This window comes from Carettochelys insculpta, chromosome 3 (assembly GCF_033958435.1).
Source record: "Carettochelys insculpta isolate YL-2023 chromosome 3, ASM3395843v1, whole genome shotgun sequence".
NCBI classification, from domain to species: domain Eukaryota; kingdom Metazoa; phylum Chordata; order Testudines; family Carettochelyidae; genus Carettochelys; species Carettochelys insculpta.
The window spans coordinates 124235490-124260771 of NC_134139.1; the positions used below are offsets into that span (position 1 = coordinate 124235490).

At 50.5% G+C, this 25282-nt stretch overlaps 1 protein-coding gene across 6 annotated transcripts in view; it reads left to right on the forward strand.

Moving 5' to 3' along the window:
* Positions 1–17013: 17013 nt before the first annotated feature.
* DDO (D-aspartate oxidase) overlaps positions 17014–25282 on the forward strand; it is a 34793-nt gene continuing 26524 nt past the window's right edge. For 4 of the 6 annotated variants that reach the window (XM_074990752.1, XM_074990753.1, XM_074990754.1 and 1 more), the window contains exon 1: positions 17018–17120. Coding sequence is in view for 1 of the 6 variants with exons in the window: in XM_074990748.1 (XP_074846849.1) it covers positions 17515–17532 (18 nt within the window). In the remaining 5 variants the exon portion in view is untranslated. Of the gene's footprint in view, positions 17121–17415; positions 17533–25282 lie in introns of those variants that run through there. The other 2 variants (XM_074990749.1, XM_074990748.1) reach the window with 2 other exon arrangements.

A 25282-nucleotide genomic window follows, 5' to 3' on the forward strand; every position in this document is an offset into this window, starting at 1 on the left:
AGTATTTTGAACTCCTTTACATTTAAAAAAATGTGGTGCATATTTACAAAAAAAGCACGCATGGGTGCGCACGCGCGCACACACACACACACAGAGAAATTCCTGCCTATGGGCCTGCAGATAGTTGCCAGTCCTAGTGGAGTTTGACATGAATCTTGAGCTATTTGGTATTTTTATTCAGGCCCTGCCTTCTGGAGGCATGTTACTGTGTGAACATTTCAGCTGGAATTTTTAAAAAGTAAGTTACTAACTAGGGTGACCATATTGCCCTATGGCAAATCTGGGCCACTGGCCTCCAGGGATGGGGGCGCTGCTGTTCCATGTCAGGGCTCCTCAGCAATGAGGAGAAAAGCTAGGAAACATTAAGGGCACCAAAACAGCTGCCAAATATAAAGCCTTTCAAAGTATATAATTTTTTGAAAATTCCATGCTTTTAGGGTGCCTGCTCCTGATTTTTTAATGCTGTGGTTGACAATGTGAGAGAGCTTGTTTTTAAAGGCCCTGCTTTCAACTTAGTAATGTTGTGGTAGCCACGTTGTTTCCAGGATATGAGTGAGACAAGGTAAGTCAGGTAACATCTTTTCCTGGACCAGCTTTCTGTCAGTAAAAGGTGTGAAGTTTGGGCTATACAGCTCGCTTCTTCAGAGCAGGGAAAGGAAGCAGCATATGTGAGCTAAATACAAATTTAAACATTGTTATGCCAAGGGGACAGTGTACATTAAAGCTGGTCACTTGAACTGAGGTGGGAAATTTGTAGGGTAACCATCCTGCCCGTTTTTAACAGGACTGTCCCTTTGAGCTCCTAGGGGCAGCCACTCCGGAGGAGGGGAGAGGAGGGTAATTACTGTGGGGGAGAGGAAAGGAGGACACTGATGGGGGAAAAGGGGGCAGCTGCTGGGGTGGGAGGGGGCTCCTTCCACTTACTTTCCCACCACACCACCACCCTTTCCTCCTTTCTTGCTTTTCCTCGAGCTCCTACCTACCTCATCAGGCACACGGCTAAGGTAAAATGTCTACCCACACTCACCAGCGTTCTCTCACTCTCTGCTGTCTTGTCTATGCCAACTGTGAGCTCCTCAGGGTAGGACCAGCCTCTTACACCTTTAGAGTTATGTACAAAATGTATAATTTTCCATATCTGACCCACTCCAGCCCACCATAAGAGCGAAACTGAGTCATGTGGCCCTGGCAGCTGAAAGTTTGGTGACTTGTGATTTAAAATGGGGGTGAAGAACCTACAGCCATGGCCCAGATCTGGCCTGTGGCTAGCCTGGATCTGACCCGCAAAGCTCGGGGCTCCCTTCCCTCCCAGGGACGTGAGCCAGAATTGGTGCGCCAGCCAGCCAATGAACCAAATCAGAGCCAACAGGAAAGGCAGAGGGCAGTGCTGGTGGGTGGGGGGCACATCCCTGCAGCATACAGAGCCATGCACAGCAATGCGCAATGTGCCTCCCACCAAGCAGCACCCGGTAGGCGCCCCCTGTCCCCACCCTTCCAGACCTCACACCCATGCCCCCATTCCTGCACACTCCCTGTCAGACCCCACACTCGCAGCCCACTCCTGCACCCTTCCTTCTTTCCCTTCATCCCCAGCCCACTCCTGCACCCTACTTCCCATCCAGATCCTGCATCAGAAATTCACTCCTGCACCCTACTTACCTCCTGCCCAGACCCCATATCCCCACCCCACCGCACCTGCTCCCCAGCAGCCCCTTTCTGTACACTAAACCTCTCATTTTTGGTCCCAAGCCAGAGCTTGGGGGTGGGGGGGGCAGAAAATCTACTCGCCCCAGTCTTTCTCGGCCCTTGGCAGGGGAGGGGAGCTTGACAGTAATGCAGGGAATGTATTTTATCTCTGCGTCTCAACTGGGGTGTACATCCATGAGGGCTGTTTTTCTTTTGTGCCATGTTTGCGTGTGGCCCATGAATGATTTTTCTGTGGGTGAGTGGCCCACCACCCAAAAAAGGTTCTTCTTCGAGTGGTCCCCGTGGGTGCTCCACAGTAGGTGTCGGGCTCGACCCGGTGCCGCAGCTCGGAAAATCTTCAGCAGTCTCCGTCGGGTCGTGCATGCGCCAATGCGCTTTGGCTCTTCGCGCGCTTACGGTCACGTGCGCGATCCGGTCCCCGCCAGTTCCTTCTCAACCGCCGGCTGTGTTGCAGTGACAAAAGGGTTAACAAAAGAACTTTAACCGTTTGGTTACTACAGCCTGGCCGTGGGTGAGTGTGCTAGGAGCTGCCTCCTCTAACAGTAAAACACTGGGTTGTTTAGGACCCAGGGGAGTATCTCACCGCACATTACCTGGCCACCGGCTAACAGAATTGGCGCAGCGAGCAGGGTTGTGACACAGACTGTACCGCAGTGACAAAATGAAACCAGTCATGATAAACCAGTCATGATAAACAACATGGATTTCCCCAACATAGAGAAGGAATTCACCCAGGAAGGATGGGGTGACCCTAAGCGGGATGAGGAAATGTTGGAAAAGAACTGGGGACAATCAGAGGAATCACGGTTGCAGCTCTGTAAGCAGAGAAGTGCTTGTAAACTAAAAGAGAAAAAGGAATATTGGAGTAGTTTTGTATCTGGCTGTGAGATACAGCTCCTTGGACAAAAGCCCAGATTATAAGACCTTGAAGAAACTGCTCAACTCTGAAAGCTTTAGTTCAAGTTCTTAACTCTTTGTGGTACAAAGTGTAGTTGTGTAAACATTTATGTTGTGGTGTATGTGTATGTGTCATGGAGTTTTGTCACATTAATTGTTTTGCTAACACATGTTTGTGTCATGTCATGGAGTTTTGTTCAATGTTGTCTGTCTGTCTGTCCTGCTGGTGCATCCATAAGGAGGGGACGCCTTCCGATATGGACACCTTTCAATATAGGTATAAAAGATCTAAATCCCTTTAGTAATACTTAAAATGGTAATATCCAATAACGTGTCACTTTGGAAAATAAGCATGTGATTTGAGGAAAAGAGTAAGTGAGTAAGTCCTTAACTCTAAGGGTCTGGAGAAAATTCAGAGTAAGTAGCCTGCAGAGTTTAGAAAGAACTGAGCATATTTGTAAATGGAATATTCCAATATGTAACCTGCCACCCCAAAGGGGGTAGAAAAGTATTCTTTTGTCTTTCAGAAACACAGAGAAAAGCTGGTGGTTACTGAAGAACAACTTAAACATCATGAATCTCCTTTTAAAATGAAGAACGTGGTTTTGTATGTTATGTTTGTGCTTATTTTATTAATAGCATTATCAAATTGTCTATGTTGGTAAGTTAGAATATATATGGGCTCATGAAAACAAAATGGTCTGTATATTGCTGCCTTATTAAATGCCTTGGCTGACACAGCAGCTAAAGCTGCAGACCTTTTCCCCTCTTGGACCACTTCCCTGTTTCCCATTTTTACAGATTCCCAGTCTCCTATTGCAACCCTTATTGATACTGTACTATTCCAAGATCAGGCCCTAAATTCAGAAGAAACTATCTGGAGACTGGATGAATGCCTTTTGCATCCTGAACACCTTTGGCGCTCCCCGAACGGCCGCCTGGTTGCACCCAAGATCCTTCTCCCTTATCTTGCTTGCATGCACCACAGCCTGACTCATGTAAGAGAAGCAGGGGGATGATTACTGCTGTTCAAGCAAATTGGTTTGCTTCCAAATTCTCCTAAGTAGCCCAAACTACTGTCTGGCTTGCCCTGTCTGCCAAGCCCATGACGTGGGCAAACCTGTAAAGACAGTTCTGGCAACCAGATCTCTGCCTTTAGGACTGTTCCTGAAGTTATAAATGAGCTTCATTCAGCTACCCAAATGTAAATCTTTTTAAAATGTGCTGGTTATTGTTTGTTTGTTCTCAGGATGGGTAGAGGAATGTCCATGCTGGAAAGCTGATACCGCACAGAACTTCACCTTAATTAAGGAATCCCTATGGAAGGTGGGAATGCCTAGTGAGTACCACCATGCCACCGAGCAACCCCTAAGTATAGGACATGTGTCAGCCCAGCAAAAGAATAACACCCCAGCTGCACAGCTAAATAACCTGGCAGATGCAGCAGCCCAGATCTCTGACATGAGACTCTGGGGCACACAGGGAGTGATGAGCTGGTGCGGCAAGCACATGTCAGGGGGTGGCCTATCACCCACCGACAGGCCAGAGACCTGTTGCAAGCCTGTACTATCTGTGCTAAAACCTGAAAACACACAGCTGAAGGACAGCGATTTGCCAGACTAAAAGATGGAAAAACACTATGGGCAACCTGGCAGGTCGATTACATTGGCCCACTTCCTACGACCAGGCAAAGGTGTAAGTACCTCTTGACTGGAATGGAAGTTGTTTCAGGAATTGGTTTTGCACACCCTGCCCCATTGGCAACAGGACTGTCCACAATTATGGGACTAAACTGCTTAACAGCAATTGTCCCAGCACCCCAAGAAATCCAGTCTGACAACAGCTCACACTTTAAAAACAAAGTAGTACAAGAGTGGGCTACTAAGTATGGAATTCAGTGGACTTACCACCGCCCTTGTCGACCCCAGTCCAACGGCATAGTCGAGCACTGGAATGGGCTGTTTAAAAGCCACTTGAAGCCCACAGATGGCACTTGGGAAAACAGGCTGGATGAGGTGGTGCAGCGACTAAACAATGAGCAAACCCCTATGGGCAGTCCAATCAGCAGAGGATTCTTCCCTACAGGGAAAAATTCCTCAAACTCGGTTGCGCCACTCAAGGACTCCAAATCTAATCCTGGAGATACTGTTGTAATTAAACACCCTAGCCTGGGAACACAGACTCATGTACTGCACTCATACAAAGGTGGGGGTGTAGACTGCTTTAGACTCTAAAAGGGAACCAATAACCATTACCAAGGCTTGGATCACATCCAAGACCGGCTGACCTTGTGTTTTCTCTCCAGAAAAGAAGGAACCACCTGGAATGCACACCTCCCTGGGAGGAAGCAAGGCAATGGCCACCTGTAACATCAGTGCACACCAAAGAACTTTAATGTATATAATATATGCATGCTGCTAGATGCCATATTAATACTAATAGACTCTTAGTAGTTGCTATAGGCCTAGTTGTGTTGTAGCTACCTTCAACCCAGATGACAGCATGGCACCTCAACTCCTCGTCATCTTCCTGACTACCTCACTGACCTCTGCCACACCTAAGCATCCCCTCAGGAATGCCATCCAGTCCATCGTCTCCACCGCTGGTGCCACGGATTGCTGGATGTGTACCCTGCTGAACTCCTCTACCACAGTGGGAATTGAGCTTGTCCCTCTGAACCTGAATGATTGGTGGGACAAGAGCAACATCTTCTGGTGGGGACCAGTCTGTTTTGATGACAGCGATGTCCACTCCTACCTTCGCCGCAGCCCCTGGGGTTCATGCTGTGATAGGGTGAACTCCTACTTGGATAAGGAATCTAGTTCTGGTTCTAGTTTTGTTATTGTACCCTGTAATGGGATGAGGCTTGCTGGGATTTGGTCCCTGACAACCTTGTTGTCCCGGGTGCTGGGAGGGTGGAACTGAATGTCTTGCTTGTAATTCCTCGGAGTGGAAGCCATCGCGTGCGAGGAAGCTCCAAGGTTAAGCTGGGCCCTTCTGTCCCGTCCTCCCACCCACGCTGGTGTGGGTAGAGGTAACTGGTTTGAACTTTCTGGATTATACCATAATTCCCATCTGCCTTCCTGTCTAATTGTTCTCTGTCTGAGTGTCAGCAAGCGATGGGTGGGTCTCAAAGTATGTAGTCCTGGCCCAACAAGGAAGAGTTTGTGCTGTAATTAACCAATCTTGCTGCTTTTAGGTAAACACTCAGAACAGATTAAACAGGATGTATCTGCCATCAAAGATGCAGTTAAAATCTTACATGCTGTAACTAAGAATGGAAAGATCTCATGGTTAAAGTGGTTAGTTCAACAGTTAGAATTTTCTCTTACTCCATTCCTGCATTCTATTGTAACCACTATTTTGATTGTTCTTATCATAGTAGTTGTGTCTTGTATAACACTGTGCATTGTTAGGAGACTAATTGATGTGGCTATCTCCTCCACGCAAATCCGATACATGGAGCTGACAAGTGATCCTAGCCAGTTCCGCGATTCCCCACATACTGATCGGATCATTGGGCACTTTTAGACTTCTCCCAAGGAGGGCAAAAGGTGCTGGCATCACCACCACCTTGCGTTCTGGGATGTAGTGTGGTGCATCAGGGGGTGGAATGTAGCCAGACAAAGGCTGCGTCTACACGTGCACGCTACTTCGAAGTAGCGGCACCAACTTCGAAATAGCACCCGTCACATCTACACACGTCGGGCGCTATTTCGAAGTTAACTTCGACGTTAGGCGGCGAGACATCGAAGTCGCTAACCTCATGAGGAGATAGGAATAGCGCCCTACTTCGACGTTCAACGTCGAAGTAGGGACAGCGTAGACGATCCGCGTCCCGCAACGTTGAAATTGCCGGGTCCTCCATGGCGGCCATCAGCTGGGGGGTTGAGAGATGCTCTCTCTCCAGCCCCTGCGGGGCTCTATGGTCACCGTGGGCAGCAGCCCTTAGCCCAGGGCTTCTGGCTGCTTCTGCGGCAGCTGGGGATCCATGCTGCAGGCACAGGGTCTGCAACCAGTTGTCGGCTCTGTGTATCTTGTGTTGTTTAGTGCAACTGTGTCTGGGAGGGGCCCTTTAAGGGAGCGGCTTGCTGTTGAGTCCGCCCTGTGACCCTGTCTGCAGCTGTGCCTGGCACCCTTATTTCGATGTGTGCTACTTTGGCGTGTAGACGTACCCTCGCAGCGCCTATTTCGATGTGGTGCCGTGCAACGTCGAAGTTGAACGTCGACGTTGCCAGCCCTGGAGGACATGTAGACGTTATTCATCGAAATAGCCTATTTCGATGTTGCTACATCGAAATAAGCTATTTCGATGTTGGCTTCACGTGTAGACGTAGCCAAAGTCTCCCCCTTACAAACCAGCTTGCTCATTGCCCCCCCCACTGAGGAGCACACAGGGCACGGAAACGGCTGCTGACAGCACAGTCTTTGATGTCCTCATTGAGGCCCAGATATGCTGGCTTATCGTGACCCTGAGAAGCAGAAAGTACAGCTAGAAGGCTAACAGGCCAGACTGTCAACATGAGGCGGGGGGGACCCTCAGAAATCACCCCAGCTGGCATTGATCAATATGATGCACACACACAATCACCCAGAAGGGGACGTGCCCCGCCCGCACAAAAGAATGTCCTGTACTCCTAAATTGCTTATCTCTTGTCTTACAAGTGCAAACTAAGAAGAAATGCCCTTGTAACAAACTGGAGTCACAAAGACAGACCAGTATGATCTGGCACCATAGATAAGAAAGAGAATACATAACCCAAAAGGGGTATAAAAGATGGGTCCAGCAGAACTCTAACTTTGAGTGCATTCAACCAACTTCCTGCTGGTCGGGTCAGGTGATTGCCTCCCGAGGTCCACAACTGGGGATGCCCAACCTTGTATTCTTCTTTCCGCGGAATTGAGTGACCGATCCGGCTTGGCTACGCTGGTATCGAGAGACGCAGAGAGGGTAAGATACACCCATGCTAGGTCTCTGACTTTTTTTTGTGTACAGCTAAAGAATTAGAGCTCTGTAACTAGATGTCATTGTGCCAAGATATCATTGTGTTAGATGGTAACAGATATCTTTGTATTGGATTGTAACGTAACTTGTTAACACCTGTACTTTGCTAGCATATAAGCAGTAAACAATAGCCTTTTGTAACCGCACGCTTATAACTGTAGCTTAAATAAACTTGTAACTAGTTAAGCTCTGAGCCTAACCATTTTGTTAACCCTTTTGTTACTGCAACACAGCCGGCACAACAAAAAGAACTTTAGCCGTTTGGTTACTACAGCCTGGCCGTGGGTGAGAGTGCTAGGAGCTGCCTGCTCTAACAGTAAAAAACTGGGTTGTTTAGGACCCAGGGGAGTACCTCACCACACATTACCTGGCCACCGGCTAACAACCGCCAACGGCTGCAGACGGAATCTTCTCCGGCTCCAATGCCCGAGACAGATAAATCCTTATTTTTTCTAGTGTTAATAGTTTCAACAGTTATAGTTAGCAGTTCTATAGTTATTATAGTAATCTCTCTGTTAAAGTTGTTTAAAACCTAAAGACTATCTTAGAACAGCAGCAGCCGCCTCTGGGCGGGTCCGCCGCATTTGTTGTCAGCCTTCAAAGGCCAACGGTTATTTAACATCAACTAATAGACTGTTAAGTGCGCTATTAGCACATAAAGGACTCAGAGTTAAGTTTTAACAATGCCATCCCCCGGCTTTAAGAAGTGTGAATCTTGCCGGGAGGCCATGCCTGCTTCGGATGGCCATAGCAAATGCATACGGTGCCTCGGGGAGACACACGTTCCTCAGAAGTGCTCCCATTGTTCTAAGTTGACTAATAGAGCTAGAAAAGACAGAGAAATGAGGCTGAAGATGCTGTTAGTTGACAAAGCACTTCAGCCTGCCGCATCGGAGACAGTACATGCGGAAGGCTCTTCAGGAGCGCACAAGAGGAAGGCTGCCTCTTTGACTTCCTCTGCGCAGAAGAAAAGAAGAGCCTCACCTACTCGATCCCTGCCCCTGGCTGTTGGGAGTGGGACGAGTGTAACAAAGGGCCCACGCACGCTGGCTTCCTCTACTGGTAAAGCCGCGGTGCATGCAACAACTCAAGGCCCTGCAGCGACTGGGGAGTTGGCACCGAGAGCCGTGCGGGCACTAATCAGCTCGGCACCGGCTACTGCAGCACTGATTGGGACTTCCCCAGAGGCACCGCAGACGGCAGCACCGAACACATCGGCACCGAGGACAACGGCACCCGGATGACCGGCACTGAGGACGACGGCACCCGGATCGACAGCACCGAGGACGGCGGCACCAGGATCGGCGGCACCGGCGATGATGGCACCGACAGTAGCGGCACCGACAACAGTGGCACCGGGAGCAGTGGAAATCAGCATGACACCTGCTCCGGTACCAAGTTCACCAATAGGGGCCACCCAAGAGGGTAAAGGCTAAAACGAAGACCAGGCACCACAGCCCCTCTCCTGAGGGAATTGCACTGCCTCTATCACCGCGATCACCACCAGAGATTCGACGGGCAGCAACACCTTCAGCCTGCCACAGACGTCCTTCTCCTTTCCTTTGGAGCCCATCACAGGGATCTGCACGCTTTTCTCCAGCATCTAGCAGAGATCCCTACGAGTCTTCTCACAGAGGCTCTCCTCGCACGTCGGTATCATCTCGGAGGTCTCGTCATTCCAGGCACCACCCTTACATCCTTGGGTCATGGTCCAGGTCTCCATCGCCAGGCTCCTGTCCCTGTTGCTACGACCGCCATCATTATGCGGGGCGTCATCATAGGAGTTCGATGTCTCACTATGGATCCCCATTGACTACTCCTCAACGCCAAGGTGTTCTGCTTCCACCTGGGGGAACACCACGGCTGCCCCAATCAGAGGCTGGGTCTAAGGACACTGAACCCCACCTCGAAATTCCACAAAGACAATCACAGCAATACAGCCAGGATCCAGAGGAATTGGAGGAGAGATACCATAGTGACGCCTCCTCATCCTCGCCAAACGAGGCCGTGGTCCCTGGAGACATTTCTCCCCCAAATGACCTGAAACAGTTCCAGGAGCTGTTCAAACGGGTAGCTCAATCCCAAGATATTCAAGTGGCGGAGGTGCAGGAGAAACACCACAGACTCCTTAAAAACCTCAGGCCTCCATCTTCTTCTAAAATTGCTATTCCCTTGGACAATACAATCATGGAGGCAGCCACTAATATATGGCAAACCCCAGCATCCGCTCCGCCTACCAACAAAAGGGTGGACAAAAAGTACTTTGTCCCTGCAAAAGGGATGGAATTTCTATTTAGTCATCCACAGCCAAACTCGCTGGTGGTTGAATCGTCCCAACACAGGTCCAAATCGGCCCAGTACAAATCTGGGGGATTGCACAAGGACATAAAAAAGTTGGATCTTCTGGGTAGAAAAGCCTACTCCTCCTCTACCCTATTGCTACATATGGCCAACTATGCCGCTCATTTGTCAAATCACAATTTTGACAATTATTCCAAACTTACTGCCCTCATGGACTTCCTTCCAGAGGAAAAAAGGCCAATTCTTAAGGCAATTGTGCAAGAGTGTTACGCGGCTTCTCGAGCGGGCGTGCAGATTGCACGATGTGGCGGATACAGCGGCCTGTGCCGTGGCCACTGCAGTGGTAATGCGGAGAGAGTCATGGCTTCATACATCCGGCATTCCAAAGGAGTTGCAAGTCAAGATTGCAGACCTCCCCTTCGACAACATAAAATTGTTTGCTGAATCGACTGACTCAGTTCTACACTCAAGCAAAGATTCCAGAGCGACGCTTCGGACCTTGGGGATATATACCCCACCTTTCAGAAGGAAGAAATTTTATCCTCAACAACGCCGTTATGGTTACCAACAACAACGTGCCCAATTTCAATGGGGGTGTGATCAAGGGCGTCATCAACAAACACATTATAAAGGCCCTAGGCGCCGGCCTCAGCAGGGCAGCGCCCCCGCAGGGCAAAGTGCGGGACAGCAAGTTTGACGGGTATGTCGAGGGCAGCGAAGCCAAGACCGTACCTCAGTGCCTATCTCAGTACATGTTCCATCACCGACTCAAGCCATTCTACCCACAATGGGAAAGCATCACGTCGGACAAGTGGGTACTGGAGATTGTAAACACGGGGTACACGATCCCCTTCCAGTCTTTACCTCCACCAAATCCTCCCACCGCACCCGTCCTCAGAGACCCCTCTCACCTACCGGAATTCAGGCGGGAGATGGACCACCTCCTATTCATAGGGGCAGTGGAGAGGGTACCGGAACAGTTTCAAGGCAAAGGCTTCTACTCCAGGTATTTCCTGACAGAGAAGAAGACAGCGGGGTGGAGACCCATTTTGGATCTACGCGCACTGAACCAGTACCTACGCAAACAACGCTTCAAAATGACTAAGATGTCTTCAATAATCACGGCACTAGACCAGGGCGATTGGTTTGCGGCCCTCGACTTGCAGGACGCGTATTTTCATATTGCGATTCATCTAGCCCACAGGCGCTTCCTCCGGTTCCTTGTGGGTACAGATCATTTCCAGTACAGAGTCCTCCCATTCGGACTCTCTTCAGCACCCAGAGTTTTCACCAAGACCTTAGCGGTGGTGTTGGCATACCTACACAGACAGGGAGTTTTCATTTTCCCGTACCTGGACAATTGCCTGTTAAAGGGGACCTCCCAGGAGGAGGTACTACGGATGATACACATCACCACCAACACATTTACCTCACTGGGCCTCATCATCAATTTCTCAAAATCAAAGACTGACCCCACACAAAATATAGAGTTTATAGAGGCTCGGATAGACTCAGTCATGTCAAGGGTGTATTTACCCGAGGCACGTTTCCGTGCCATCGAATCTCTCGTACAACTACTAATGTACAGCCCCACTGTTCCAGTTCTCACGTGCTTACAACTGTTGGGGCATATGGCAACCACCACGTTTGCGGTGCAAAACGCCAGGCTGCATATGCGAGGATTGCAGCATTGGTTGGCAACAGTATACAAACCCTCAATCCACAACGTCCACAAGAGAGTGTCACTTACAACAGAGGCACGAAGCTCGCTAACATGGTGGGGAAACCCCAGGAATCTCCTGACAGGGGTGCCCTTCCGCCAACCGCAAATCATGGCGTTCATTACAACAGATGCCTCCCACATGGGATGGGGGGCTCACATGGACGACAAAACCACTCAAGGATTATGGTCCCCCATGGAGAAGACACTGCATATAAACATATTAGAGCTCAGGGTAGTGTTCAATGCGTGCAGGCATTTTCTCAATTATCTGCGCGGAAAAGTAGTCAGCGTGAATACCGACAACACCACCACCATGTTTTATATAAACCGACAGGGGGGAGCCAGGTCTCGTACGCTTTGCGCGGAGGCGGTCCGGCTCTGGAACTGGTGCATCACCAACAATATAACTCTAAAGGCCTCATACCTACCGGGGATCCACAACGTCAAGGCGGATCAACTCAGCAGACACTTTGCGCCCACTCACGAGTGGCAGATCCGTCCAGATCTACTCCATCAAGTGTTTCGCAGATGGGGTTTTCCCAAAATCGACTTGTTCGCCACCCGAGAAAACAAGAGATGTCCCCAATACTGCTCCAGAGTGGGCATGGGACAGGGGTCTTTGGGGGACGCCTTCATGATCCCATGGAAGGGCCCTCTACTTTATGCGTTCCCTCCCACGACACTTATACACAAGGTCTTGGAGAAGACCAGAAGGGAGAAAGCACGCATGATACTCATAGTCCCAACATGGGACCGACAACAGTGGTTCCCATTGCTCTTGCGCATGGCTCAACATCAGCCATTTCTCCTACCAACAGTACTGGACATCCTCTCTCAGGCTCGGGGGTCAATACTGCACCCGCACCCGAAGAGACTTCGGCTACAAGCCTGGCTAATCCATGGCTAAGCGCCCTAGAGACTACATGCTCAGAGGGAGTACACCAAGTCCTTGAATGTAGTCAGAGAACCTCCACCAGAAAGACTTATCAGCACAAATGGTTGCGTTTTTCCGAATGGTGTTCCTCCGGGCAACTAATAGCCCGGGATGCCACCATACCTACGATTCTGGATTATTTGCTACAACTCAAACAAAATGGACTTTTGCTATTCTCTATAAAGGTGCATCTGGCGGCTATATCAGCGTTTCGGCATGAAAAGGATGGATCAACCACATTTGCCCATCCTGTTGTCTCGCGTTTCCTAAAGGGGTTGGTGAACCTGTACCCCCCTCAGAAACCAATACCGCCATCATGGAGTTTAGACCTAGTTCTACACACCCTCTCGGGACCGCCCTTTGAACCATTGGCTACGGTCCCCCTTCGACTACTTACTATTAAGACGACTTTCCTCCTGGCAATCACGTCAGCTCGCAGAGTGAGCGAGCTCGCGGCCATAATGTCCACACCACCCTGCACGATTTTCTCAAAAGAAGCGGTGGTCTTACGATTACACCCAGCCTTCGTTCCGAAGGTCTCTTCAGACATTCACATCAACGAACCAATAGTGCTGCCCTCGTTCTATCCTAAGCCTCACAACTCAAATGAAGAGGCACGGTTGCACTTACTTGAGGTAAGAAGGGCACTGGCCTTCTACATTGATAGAACTAAACCTTTCCGGAAAACGGACAGGCTCCTGGTGTCCATTGCATCCAGGTCAAAAGGAGAAGCACTATCTTCACAGAGGATTTCAAATCACATTGTGTCTTGCATAAGACTGTGTTACGAGATTCGCAAGACTCCTCTGCCAGTTCCGCCAAGAGCCCACTCTACTAGGGCAATGGTGGCGTCAACAGCCTTCTTCAAAGGCATCGCGCTGAGGGATATCTGCAGAGCGGCGACATGGTCTTCCTATCACACCTTCGCCAAGCACTATGCCATGCACAGGATGCTTGATGAGGATACACACCTGTCGACAGCAGTCCTTTCACGGGCAAGCTGTGCATAAACCGGGTACCCACCTCCTTTTTCGGGGGGGGTTACTGCTGGGTAGTCACCTACTGTGGAGCACCCACGGGGACCACTCAAAGAAGAAAGAGAAGTTACTCACCTGTGTAGTAACGATGGTTCTTCGAGATGTGTCCCCATGGGTGCTCCACTACCCACCCGTTCCTCCCCACTCCGGAGCTCTGTTTGTGTGTTTTCAGGGGCGTCCGGAGCGGTTGATCAGGAACTGGCGGGGACCGGATCGCACACGTGACCGTAAGCGCGCGAAGAGCCGACGCACATCGGCGCATGCACGACCCGACGGAGACTGCTGAAGATTTTCCGAGCTGCGGTGCCGGGGCGAGCCCGACACCTACTGTGGAGCACCCACGGGGACACATCTCGAAGAACCATCGTTACTACACAGGTGAGTAACTTCTCTTTCCCCACCCCTGCAAGTTTAAAACAAGAAGAGATGGTTCCAATGTCCACCACAAGACGGCAGAAAGACAATTTAGAATTTTAGATCGTTTTGCTTTCTGTTTGTGGTTTGGTTATGACAGTGTAAGGCTCTCAATTTGTCCATTCTGCTTCCACTTACTATCATTTTCCATTTATCGCTGACGATAAAACCAGCGCACTTATATATGACAAATCAGTAGCAAAGACCAGCTTTTCAACTGGGAGGCTGAAGATATTGTTAGATAGTTTGAAATGATTTTTATTTTCTTGTGGAAGTCTCCATTTTACATTGCACTAGCAGGTTTTAGCAAATCCAGCTCACTGCCAAAAGAGACCGTAGATTTAGTAATGAGTTAACTGTGATTTAATGAGCACCCTATTCTGAGCTGTACTATGGAACTGAGTCTAAAGGGCAGACAGTGTGTCGTACATGGCCAATGATTAGCATTGTTACCCAAGTACCTAGGGAGCCAGAGGTCTCAGTTTTAAAGGGACGGTTTCGTATTTAAGCACTGCTGCAGGTGTCCCTAATTTTTAAAATGTATTTTCAGTCTCTTCCCTCCCATCAGTACTGGTAGGTCTTACTGCTGGCTGGCTCCTGGCTTCCAAGCCACCCATCCAAAAGTGGTGGGTGTGGTCCAGTGGCTGATGATGGGGTGAGTGGAAAGGCTGGTGGTTGAAAAAGCTGCAGCATCCAGTGCCAGTCTGTCAGTGCAGTCCCTTCTGTGTGCCAGCTCTTGACCAACAGGTCTTTCCCTGACCTTGCCCCATTTCCAGCCAGCACTGGCTGCTTACTGCAGTGGCTGGTGAGTGCAGGCAGGTGGTAGCTGGTTACCTGTCACCTCTGCAGCCCACCATTTGGGCTTTACATGCTTCCCCTCTCATTTTCCTTGCCCTGCTGTGCCCGTTCTCATCCCAGCCCTGCTGTTCCTCCAAGTCCCGCACCCAAGTTGGGTTGCATCTTGCTCTCTGCAGACAACTAGCCCCGAGCCAGCTCATTCAGCTTCTCCCTCCCCAGATGCCTCTGGCTGGGCTGGGCTGGTACGGTACCCAGGGAAAGCTCAAGGGCCTCTGGCCCAGGGTGCTGGGCAGGAGGAGCCAAGCCCTGTATGTGCCAAAGTCTTACCCAGTGCTGGCTTGGGGAAGATTCTCCAACCCTCACCTTCCTCTTTGCCACTCCAGAGCTTAGCTATTTCCAGCCTGTTTGCAAGCCCCCAGGCAGAGGCACTTAGCACCCTTGTCACATGCTGCCCTCGTCCGGCCCCCCAGGGAGTTCAGGGCTGCTCTGTCTGCTAGGTGCTCTACCTGCAGAGCCACCTCGCTGGCCAGATTCACTGAAGCCCCTCCCAGCAGGTTATATACACACACACACATCACAGAACTGGAAGGGACCTCAGGAGGTCATCAAGTCCAGTCCCCTGCCCTCTTGGCAGGACCCAGCACCATCCCTTTTTTTTTTAATCTATTTTCCCCAGATCCCAGAATGGCCCCCTCAGGGACTGAACTCACAAACCTGGGTTTAGCAGGTCAATGCTCAGACCACTGTCCTGGGACCCTAGTGCTCAAAGCATTTTAGGGCTTAACCCCTTCCAGCCAACACTGTAGACAGGGGACAGGAGGATCCTGGGTTATGTCAGTGGCCAGCAGCAGCTTGGAGTTGTTAGCTGCCTTTCTACACCGTGCAGGCAGGAAGGGACCAGCTGCTTCCAGCCATATTGTGGGGTGGGAGGGAAGAGATGGCCTCTGGAAAATCATGGGCCACGTCATCACTAACCCCACCTCCTTCAGCTGGATGCAGCTCCCATCCCTTCCCTCCTGCACTGTGCCAAAAGGCTGCTGCTAGCCACATTCTAATGTGACCCCTGACAGAAATGTGGAGCTGGAGGGGGGGGAGCCGTGACCCTGAGTGCTCCCGACGTGCTGGCTTGAGAAGACATGGCACCAGGTACCAGAAGAGGCAGGTCCCTTCCTGGGGCCCAATCAGGCACGGAGGGTGATGAGCAGTGGGTACAGAGGGTTGGGTTGGGTCAGTCAGTCACCTCCAGCCCTGTGTAAGGGGTGTACAGGACCGTGCATGTGTCGCCTCTCCCCATGCAAAACTTGAGAGTAAATACAAACGCTCCAGCTACACGGCATTTCTTTTTGACAGGGGTTCCGTCAACGATGTTGATTTGAACATTTGTACTTCGTAGTTCTGACTGATTGCCATTGAACGTGCTTGAATCTATACTATTATAAAAGGAGAGCTGTCTGCCTATCCGTCCCACTGTAGTCACTCCCACTATGGGAGTGCCATCTGCTGCTCTGTGCATGCGCCCCACTGCTTGGTGGGCAAAGTGCGTGATGGCAGCAGCACCACCGGCCACATCAGCTCCAGCAGCCCCGGCTGCTCTGGTGGCCCCAGTAGCCCTGGCTGCTTCAGTGGCCCCAAGCAGCCCCGATGTCAGCAGCTTCGACCCCAGTGGTGGCAGCCCCAGCAGCTCTGGTGAGTTGCCAGCATTGATTTAGAATGGAGGAGAGGGCTGGGGGAGGCTGGTACTGGGAGAGGGTATTTATTTAGAGCGGAGGGAGCCTGGGGGAGACTGGCTGTAGGGGAGGGCACAGTGCTTCAGCGGTAGCCACCACAAAGGGGCAGGCCCTGCTAGTAAGAGTAATTTTACCAGGTGTCCCATATATAGCATAGGGAAATAAGGTCACCCTAACTCTATGGCTATAATAGTTGCCTGCATCTAGGGAGAAGGTGAGTTAATTCTAGCAGAGATACCTTCAGGACCTAGAGTATCTCCTTGAGAATGCAGGGAGGAATTTAGCTGCAGGAAGCATGATCACTGAAAAAAATGACAAAGTTCCTGTCTGAATGGACTCTTCTCCCACGCTGGGGATGGCGTTTGAGGAAGCACAAGTACCTATTTTCTTTGTGAAAGGAAGCAGGAGGAAAAGAGAAGCAACAGCCAATAGGAAGTGAGTTTGATGTGGCATCATAACTGCTCCTCCCACTGAGCCAGTGTTTTTCTTTCCACCTTATTTATGCTTCTGTGCACTTCTAAGCAATCCCCAGAAGAGGAACTCTTGCCAGACAGAATCTGGATTCTTTACTCGTAAGGTATTTCCCCCTCTTTCTCTTTGGTGACTTTATTTTTTAACGGGTAATAGAGCTCTTTAACTAGATAAAAAAACACGTTAGCACCCAGACAGCAGGATGTAGTCCCTGGTCGGCTGCATATCAGATGATAAACTGATGCTACACTAGGTTTCATTCCACAAGGTACATAAAATTTGCCTAAAGGAACAGCTAAACAGATCCATATGGGGGCAGGGGCGGCTTAGTTTAGCGCTTGTCTGGCTGCCCTGCTGTAAACTGAGCTGAGCTGTCATATCTATTTACAGCCAGTGCCCTTAGCCACAGCGCTCAAGGAATGAGTGAAACCCAGGACTTGTGAATGACTGCTGATGGGAAACTGAAACTCACTCTAATGTTTAGCTCAACCATATGAAGAATGAATATGCCAGGCAAGGTCAGTCTTAGTCAATGGGAAGTTTAGCCTTTTGCTTTCTGGAGAGAGGACACAGGCTTGCAATTATGGCTGCCAGATGTTTAGTGCTGCTTGCTACATGGGGCAGCGTTGCATGTATGAACTGTGCCTGGAGAGGTTTAAAGCTGGCAGCTCTGGTAGTCTACTAAAATAACAGTCCCATATACAAATGTTCCAAAGACACATCCTTATTGGGATGATGTGGTTTGTAAGTAAATGTGTGCTGTTAAAAACACATCAGACAAATGGGGCAGGAGAAGGGGTGTAGACAGTCTTAGGCAGAAGCTCCACAAGAGAGGAGTAGGCTAGTCTGGTGATTGGAGTATTAGCCTAGGGCTTGGGTTCAGTTCTCTTCTCTGCTGAGATTTGGTGACCTTGGTCAAGGCATTTATAATCCAATGTCTAAAGATATTTAAGCACTTAAAGATGCAGAAAGGCATTTCTGAAATGCCCATGAGGTGTCTAGCTTCATCTTTAGGTGCCCAAATACATTTAAAAACTTGCTTCATGTCTCTTTGTATCTTAGTTTCCCATCTGTAAAATTGGGGGGGGGGGGTCATAGAAATGTGCTTAAATAGCTATGTATCTGCACTGAAAGTTATGTTCTTAAGGTCTTGGACTTAAGGCAAATCACCAGTAGGGGCCATACTTCCTAACTGAAAGGAACATTCAGGGTAACTAACCCACTTATTTCCCTGTTTGGTCATTTGATTATTGTGTATTGTATACCGCATGTCATTGACAATATATCACTGCCATGAGTTGAAACTCAGTCAGTTCCATATGCGCTGTCTGAGGAAGATTGCCCTTGTGAATTGGTGGGACAAAGTTCCTAATATGGAGATTCTTAATCTATGTCGTGTCATGGGCACGGAAGCAATGCTCATGAACAAACAAAAAAGCAGTCAAGTAGCACTTTAAAGACTAGCAAAATAGTTTATTAGGTGAGCTTTCGTGGGACAGACCCACTTCTTCAGACCATAGCCAGACCAGAAGAGACTCAATATTTAAGACACAGAGAACCAAAAACAGTAAGCAAGGAGGACAAATCAGAAAAAGATAATCAAGGTGAGCAAATCAGAGAGTGGAGGGATGGGAGGGAAGATCAAGAATTAGACTGAGACAAGTATGCAGACGAGCCCCTATAGTGACTCAGAAAGTTCCCATCACAATTTAAACCATGTGTTAATGTGCCGAATTTGAATATAAAAGTCAGCTCGTCCACCTCTCTCTCTAAAATGGTGCGATAATTTCTCTTCAGTAACACACATACCTTGAGGTCATTGACAGAATGCCCCATTCCATTAAAATGTTGACTGACTGGTTTGTGGATCTGGAGTGTTTTGACATCTCCATGTCGTTGGGGTAGTCTGGCGGTGGCAGCACGGTGGGCCCAAGGCAATTGGGGGCTTCTGCACTGCAGGGGTCCGGTGGAATTCCGGGGTCAGCTGCTTCCGGGGCCTCTGTGGGGCTAGGCCCAGGCTGTCTGTTTGAGACTGGTGGACCCTCCGGGGAGGGGGCTCTCCACCGGCGTGAGGGCCCTGGTAGATCCGGGAAGTCCAGGTAGGTCCCTTGGGGCATCCCTATCTGTAGCTGCCCAGGCTGGTCTGGGCAGCTGGGGGGAAGCTTTCGCCGACAGGCTGGGTGGCGGCGGGCTCTCTGCCCTGGCGCCCAGGAGCCTAAGCAGGAGCTCCCTCCCAGCATGGCAGCCCAGCAGTTAATGGGGCCTGAGCTCCACCCCTGGCCCTTCTGGCTTTAGGACCCACCCTCTGAGGGGTGGGGCACCGGTGTTCCGGCTCAGGGCCCACCCACCAGGGCCTCTGAGCAGCCTCCTCCACCTCTGAGTCTGCGGAAGGCCACAGCGGCTCACTACACTCATTCTCACACTGAACATCAAAAAGACCAAGGTGCTCCACCAACCTTCAGTGACAGGACAATCCCATGCACCTTCTGTTGAAGTCAATGGAGAACTGCTGGCAGATGTGGAGCACTTCCCATACCCTGGAAGTCATTTTTACGCAAAAGTTGACACTGATACAAAAATCCAGCAGCATCTGAGCCATGCAAGCTCTGCTTTTGCCCACCTGAGACAAAGGGTCTTTGAGAACCAGGACATCTATCCCAAAACAAAGCTCCTTGTATACCGTGCAGAGGTTGTTCCAACACCACTGTATGCATGTGAAACCTGGAAAACATACAAGCGTTATTTGAAAGCACTTGAACAATATCACCAATGCTGCTTCAGGAGAATCCTAAATATCTCTAGGAAGGATAGGTGCATGAACACAAGTAGCAGTTCTATCACAAAAAAACTGTATAAACAAACTACAAAGAGAAACTGCAGAGCTGCAATTCGTTTGCAAATTTGACACCATCAACCAAGGATTGAACAGAGACTGGGAGTGACTGGCCAATTACAAAAGCAGTTTCTCCACTCTTGATGTTCACACGTCCATGTTAGCTACTGATGATGGGCCACATCCTCCCTGACTGAACTGACCTAATGTTCACAATTCCACATTAACTGACGATAATGGGCCAAATCCTCTGTGACTGAACAGACCTTGTCAACTCTGTCTCTCCCCTCAACTGAGACGCCCTCTTTAAATCCCCCTCTGGAACCCCCCACTCATGCATCTGACGAAGCTGGTCTTTGCCCACAAAAGCTTATGCTCCAAAATATCTGTAAGTCTCTAAGGTACCACAGGACTCCTTGCCATTCTTTGGCTACGTCTACACGTGCCCCAAACTTCGAAATGGCCACGCAAATGGCTCATGAGCTCATGGGAATAAGGGGACTTCGAAGTAGGCGGGGTCCTTTCGAAAAGGAGCCCCGTCTGGACGAGACGCGCGGCGGCAAGCCACGTCAATTTCAAAGTGTGGCTGCCGCCCGCATGCTAATGAAGCGCTGAATATGCATGTCAGTGCTTCATTAGTAAACTTCAAAATGGCCATTTGCGTGGCCATTTTGAAGTTTGGGGCATGTGTAGACACAGCCTTTATGAACTTTATGGCATTTTTCCAAATTAATGCCAAGCTACTTTCTTCCCTTTTATTAAAAAATTCTTTTTGCACTCAGGCTGCATCTACACTATGAGGTAAATTTGACATTTGATTTTTAACCTCATTCTTATGAATTTGAAGGTAAGTGTCCACAATCTTTTTTGAAATTCAACCCACCATTTCTCTGTGTCGAGATTCTGCATCCCCCATTGCCAAATCGAAGTTCAGCTGAATGAGCAATGCATTGTGGGTACCTATCCCACAGTGCCTTAGCCTCGTTTACGTGTGGGTATGTCATGTCAGAATCCCAAAATGCAAAGCACTGTCCCAGAATTCAGACCACCCAATAACCGCACAAAAACGAAATGGAGAGCGTGCTGCTTCCTGCAGCATGTTCTCCAGCACAGTGCTAGAGCAAGCATGGATCCCCAAATACTTCAAGTATACACCTTTACGGCAACTTCCCAGACTGTCACGCAATTTTACTTTCTATTAAAAATTGCAATGTTGGTTCAGTAATGATGATGATGATGATGATGATGATGATGCTGGCTCTGAAAAGAAAATCTTTCAACTGCGGTCCAAGAAATCACAAATGCTGGCTGCCCCGAAGCCATTGATGACAGCGGAGCATCTGGTTTTGGACTTGTGAGACCAGCACATATTAGTGGGAACACATTGTTTTGGAGTCTTGGGATGACCCGCAGCGGGTGCAGAACTTTCACGTGCAAGTCCACTTTTATGGAACTTTGTGATGTGCTGGTACCTGCCTTGAAGTGCAGCATCACAAGGCATTTTCTATATAAATCATGCAAGATGAATCCAGATAATTTATCTGGAGTTGCTCTGGATTAATAGTGGCATATTTAATCTGGCCCTTGGATAATTAGTAAAACAGGTTTGCTCTCAAATGCCTAACTTTAGAAACAAGAAGCTATACGGCCATATTAAATTGCCTCCTGGTATCCCTAATTTGGTATACAAGTATATGTAGAAGGAACCAGACTCTTTACAGGCTTGTTCAGGTATTTGCACCTATGCAGTAGTAGTAGTAGCATCCTTCAGTCTACGTAGATTATGGATCGTGCCCTTCGTAGTTCCATTTGGCATCCTCATTTGCAGTGTCGGCTGTGACTGTGAAGACCCACATGAGAGTGACAGTCCTTGCTGCATCTGTTGCATATGTAATGGGTGTCTGGCAGGTCCTTGCTGTGCTTTCTGTGGGCTCGCTTCTCCTTTGCTAGCTGTGTGATCCTCAACTCACCCTTTTGAAGGCCCTTGTATAGTTCCTGCCTCCATCTGCTGCGATCATTTGCCAGCTCCTCCCAGCTGTCTGTCTTGATGTCTACTTCCCTGAGGTCTCTCTTGCAAACATCTTTGTAGCGCAGCTGGGGGCATCCGGGAGGTCTTTTGCCAGAGGCTAGCTTGCCATACAGAATGTCTTTTGGGATCCTTCCATCATTCATCCTGTGGACGTGGCCAAGCCAGCGGAGCCGCCGCTGCCTGAGGAGGGTGTGCATAGTTCGGATTGCAGCTTGCTCAAGGACGGTAGTGTTGGACACTCTGTCCTTCCACGATATTCCAAGGATGCGCCTGAGGCAGTGTAAGTGGAAGCCGTTCAGCCTCTTTTCTTGGTGGGCATACAGGGTCCAAGTCTCGCTGCCGTAAAGGAGGGTGCTGAGGATGCAGGCTCTGTAGACTTGCATTTTGGTGTGAGTGTACAGCTTGTTGTTATTCAACACTCTCTCGTTGAGTCTGGACAGAGTTGTGGCTGCTTTACTGATCCTCCTGTTTAGCTCAGGCTCCAAAGACAGGGTGTCAGTGATGGTGGACCCGAGGTAAACGAACTCGTGGACAACCTCTAATGTATAGTTGTCAATGCTGATTGATGGAGAAACAGCAACGTCCTGAGCAAGTACATTTGTCTTCTTTAGGCTGATGGAGAGCCCAAAGTCCTTGCATGCTTTGGAGAACTGATCCAGCAGCTTCTGAAGCTGGTCTTCTGTGTGTGACACGACAGCAGCATCATCTGCGAACAGCATCTCTCTGATGAGGACTTCCCGCACCTTAGATTTAGCTTTCAGCCTTGCAAGATTAAACAGTTTCCCATCAGATCTTGTGTGCAAAAAGATGCCCTCTGTTGAAGATCCAAAGGCGTGTTTAAGGAGGAGTGCGAAGAAGATCCCGAACAGTGTCAGAGCAAGGACGCATCCTTGTTTGATGCCGCTCCTGATGCTGAAAGCATCCGATAACGTGCCATCGTATTGGACGGTTCCTCTCATGTCTTTGTGGAAAGACTGGATCATCTTGAGTGACCGTGACGGACATCCTGTCTTGTGGAGCAGTTTGAACAGTCCATCTCTGCTGACCAAGTCGAAGGTCTTGGTTAGGTCGATGAAGGCAATATAGAGTGGCTTCCTCTGCTCCCTGCATTTCTTCTGCAGCTGCCTCAGAGAGAAGACCATGTTGACGGTAGATCTCTCTGCGCAGAATCCGCACTGTGATTCGGGATACACCCTCTGAGCAATCTTCTGGAGTCTGCCGAGGATGACGCGAGCGAACAGTTTACCAGTGATGCTTAGGAGGGAGATTCCACGGTAATTGTTGCAGTCGCTTCTGTCTCCTTTGTTCTTATACAAGGTTATGATGTTAGCGTCGCACATGTCCTGTGGAACCTCACCCTCTTTCCAGCACAGGCACAGTAGCTCATGTAGGGGATCCACGAGAGTGTCCGTGGCACACTTGATTACCTCTGGTGGTACAATCCTGGCCTGGGGCCTTTCCTACTGCAATGTTGTCGATGGCTTTCTTCAGTTCGTCCATTACTGGTAGGAGTTCGATGGCATCGAGGGCTGAGTCGACCACAATGTTCTCGCGTGAGTACAGCTCTGAGTAGTGCTCGAACCAGCGCTCCATCTGTTTGGCTTTGTCAGCGATGACTTCACCAGATTTCGATTTCAGAGGTGCCATCTTGTTCTGGGTGGGTCCTAATGCCTTCTTGATGCTCTCGTACATTCCCCTGAGGTCACCAAAGTCAGCACTGGTCTGGATGCTGCTGCATAGCTCGAGCCAGTAGTTGTTGGCACAGCGCCTGGCCGTGTGCTGTACTGTTTTTCTGGCTGCTCTGAGTGCTTGCAGGATATTCTGGCTTGGCAAACGTTTGTACTCCAGGAGCGCAGCGCGTTTTCTTTTCCGATGGCTGGAATCATCTCATCGGAGTTAGCTTCGAACCAGTCATTTGTGTTTCTAGCTCTTCTTCCAAACACCGACAAGGCCGTGTTGTACATTGTGGCTACGTCTACACGTGCAGCCAACATCGAAACAGTCTATTTCGATGAATAACGTCTACACGTCCTCCAGGGCTGGCAACGTCGATGTTCAACTTCGACGTTGCTCAGCCCAACATCGAAATAGGCGCAGCGAGGGAACGTCTACACGTCAAAGTAGCACACATCGAAATAGGGATGCCAGGCACAGCTGCAGACAGGGTCAACGGGCGGACTAGCGCTTCCGGGGCAACAGCTAGCCGCTCCCTTAAAGGGCCCCTCCCACATACACTCAGCCTGCACAGCACGCGGTCTGAGGAGCCATATAGGCACACAGACCCCGAGCGCCGCAGTCATGGACCCCCAGCAGCAACAGCAGCAGCAGCAGCAGCAGCAGCAGCAGCAGCAGCAGCAGCAGCAGCTAGAGGTCCACCCAGCCCTCCCGGCAGGAGCAGGGCTTGCCCTGGCTCATGCCATGTTGGGGGCAGCTGAGCACCCTCTTGCCCCAGGGGAGGAGATGCCCCCAGGGCAGCAGGGCTCAGCCCCTACCCCTGCAGCACCCCGCTCCACCCCCCGCCTCACACGCCGGCGGCTGTGGAGCTACCCCACCAGCACCGACTGGTGGGAGTGGCTGGTGCTTGGGGAGTGGGACGACGACCACTGGCTCCGGAACTTCAGGACGACCCACCAGACATTCCTTGAGCTGTGCCAGTGGCTCACCCCCGCACTCAGGCACCGGGACACTGCCATGCGGCGTGCCCTCCCTGTGGAGAAACGGGTCGGCATCGCTGTCTGGAAGCTGGCCACTCCGGACAGCTACCGATCCGTGGGGCAGCAGTTTGGTGTCGGAAAGGCCACCGTCGGGGCTGTCTTCATGGAGGTAAGAGAACCCACAGGGGGAGGCCAGGCCAGGGCAGGGGGGCCAGGGCAGGGCAGGGCAGGGCAGGGGGGCCAGAGCAGGGCAGGGCAGGGCAGAGCAGGGCAGGGCAGGGCAGGGGTGCCAGAGCAGGGCAGAGCAGGGCAGGGCAGGGCAGGGCAGGCCAGGGCAGGGGGGCCAGGGCAGGGCAGGGCAGGGCAGAGCAGGGCAGGGAAGGGCAGGCCAGGGCAGGGGGTCCAGAGCAGGGCAGGGCAGGGCAGGGCAGGGCAGGGCAGGGGGGCCAGGGCAGGGCAGGGCCACGCACACCCTGCTCACCCCTCACTGGGGCTGTCCCATGTGCTTTCTCTGCAGGTCGTGCATGCCATCAACTCCATGCTCCTGCACAGGCTCGTGAGGCTGGGGGACCCACATGCCACTGTCACCGCCTTTGCCACCCTGGGCTTCCCCAACTGCTTCGGGGCTCTGGATGGGACTCACATCCCCATCCGCGCCCCGGACCACAGTGGCGGCCGATACCTCAATCGGAAGGGCTACCATTTAGTCGTCCTGCAGGCCTTGGTGGACAGCCGTGGACGGTTCCAGGACA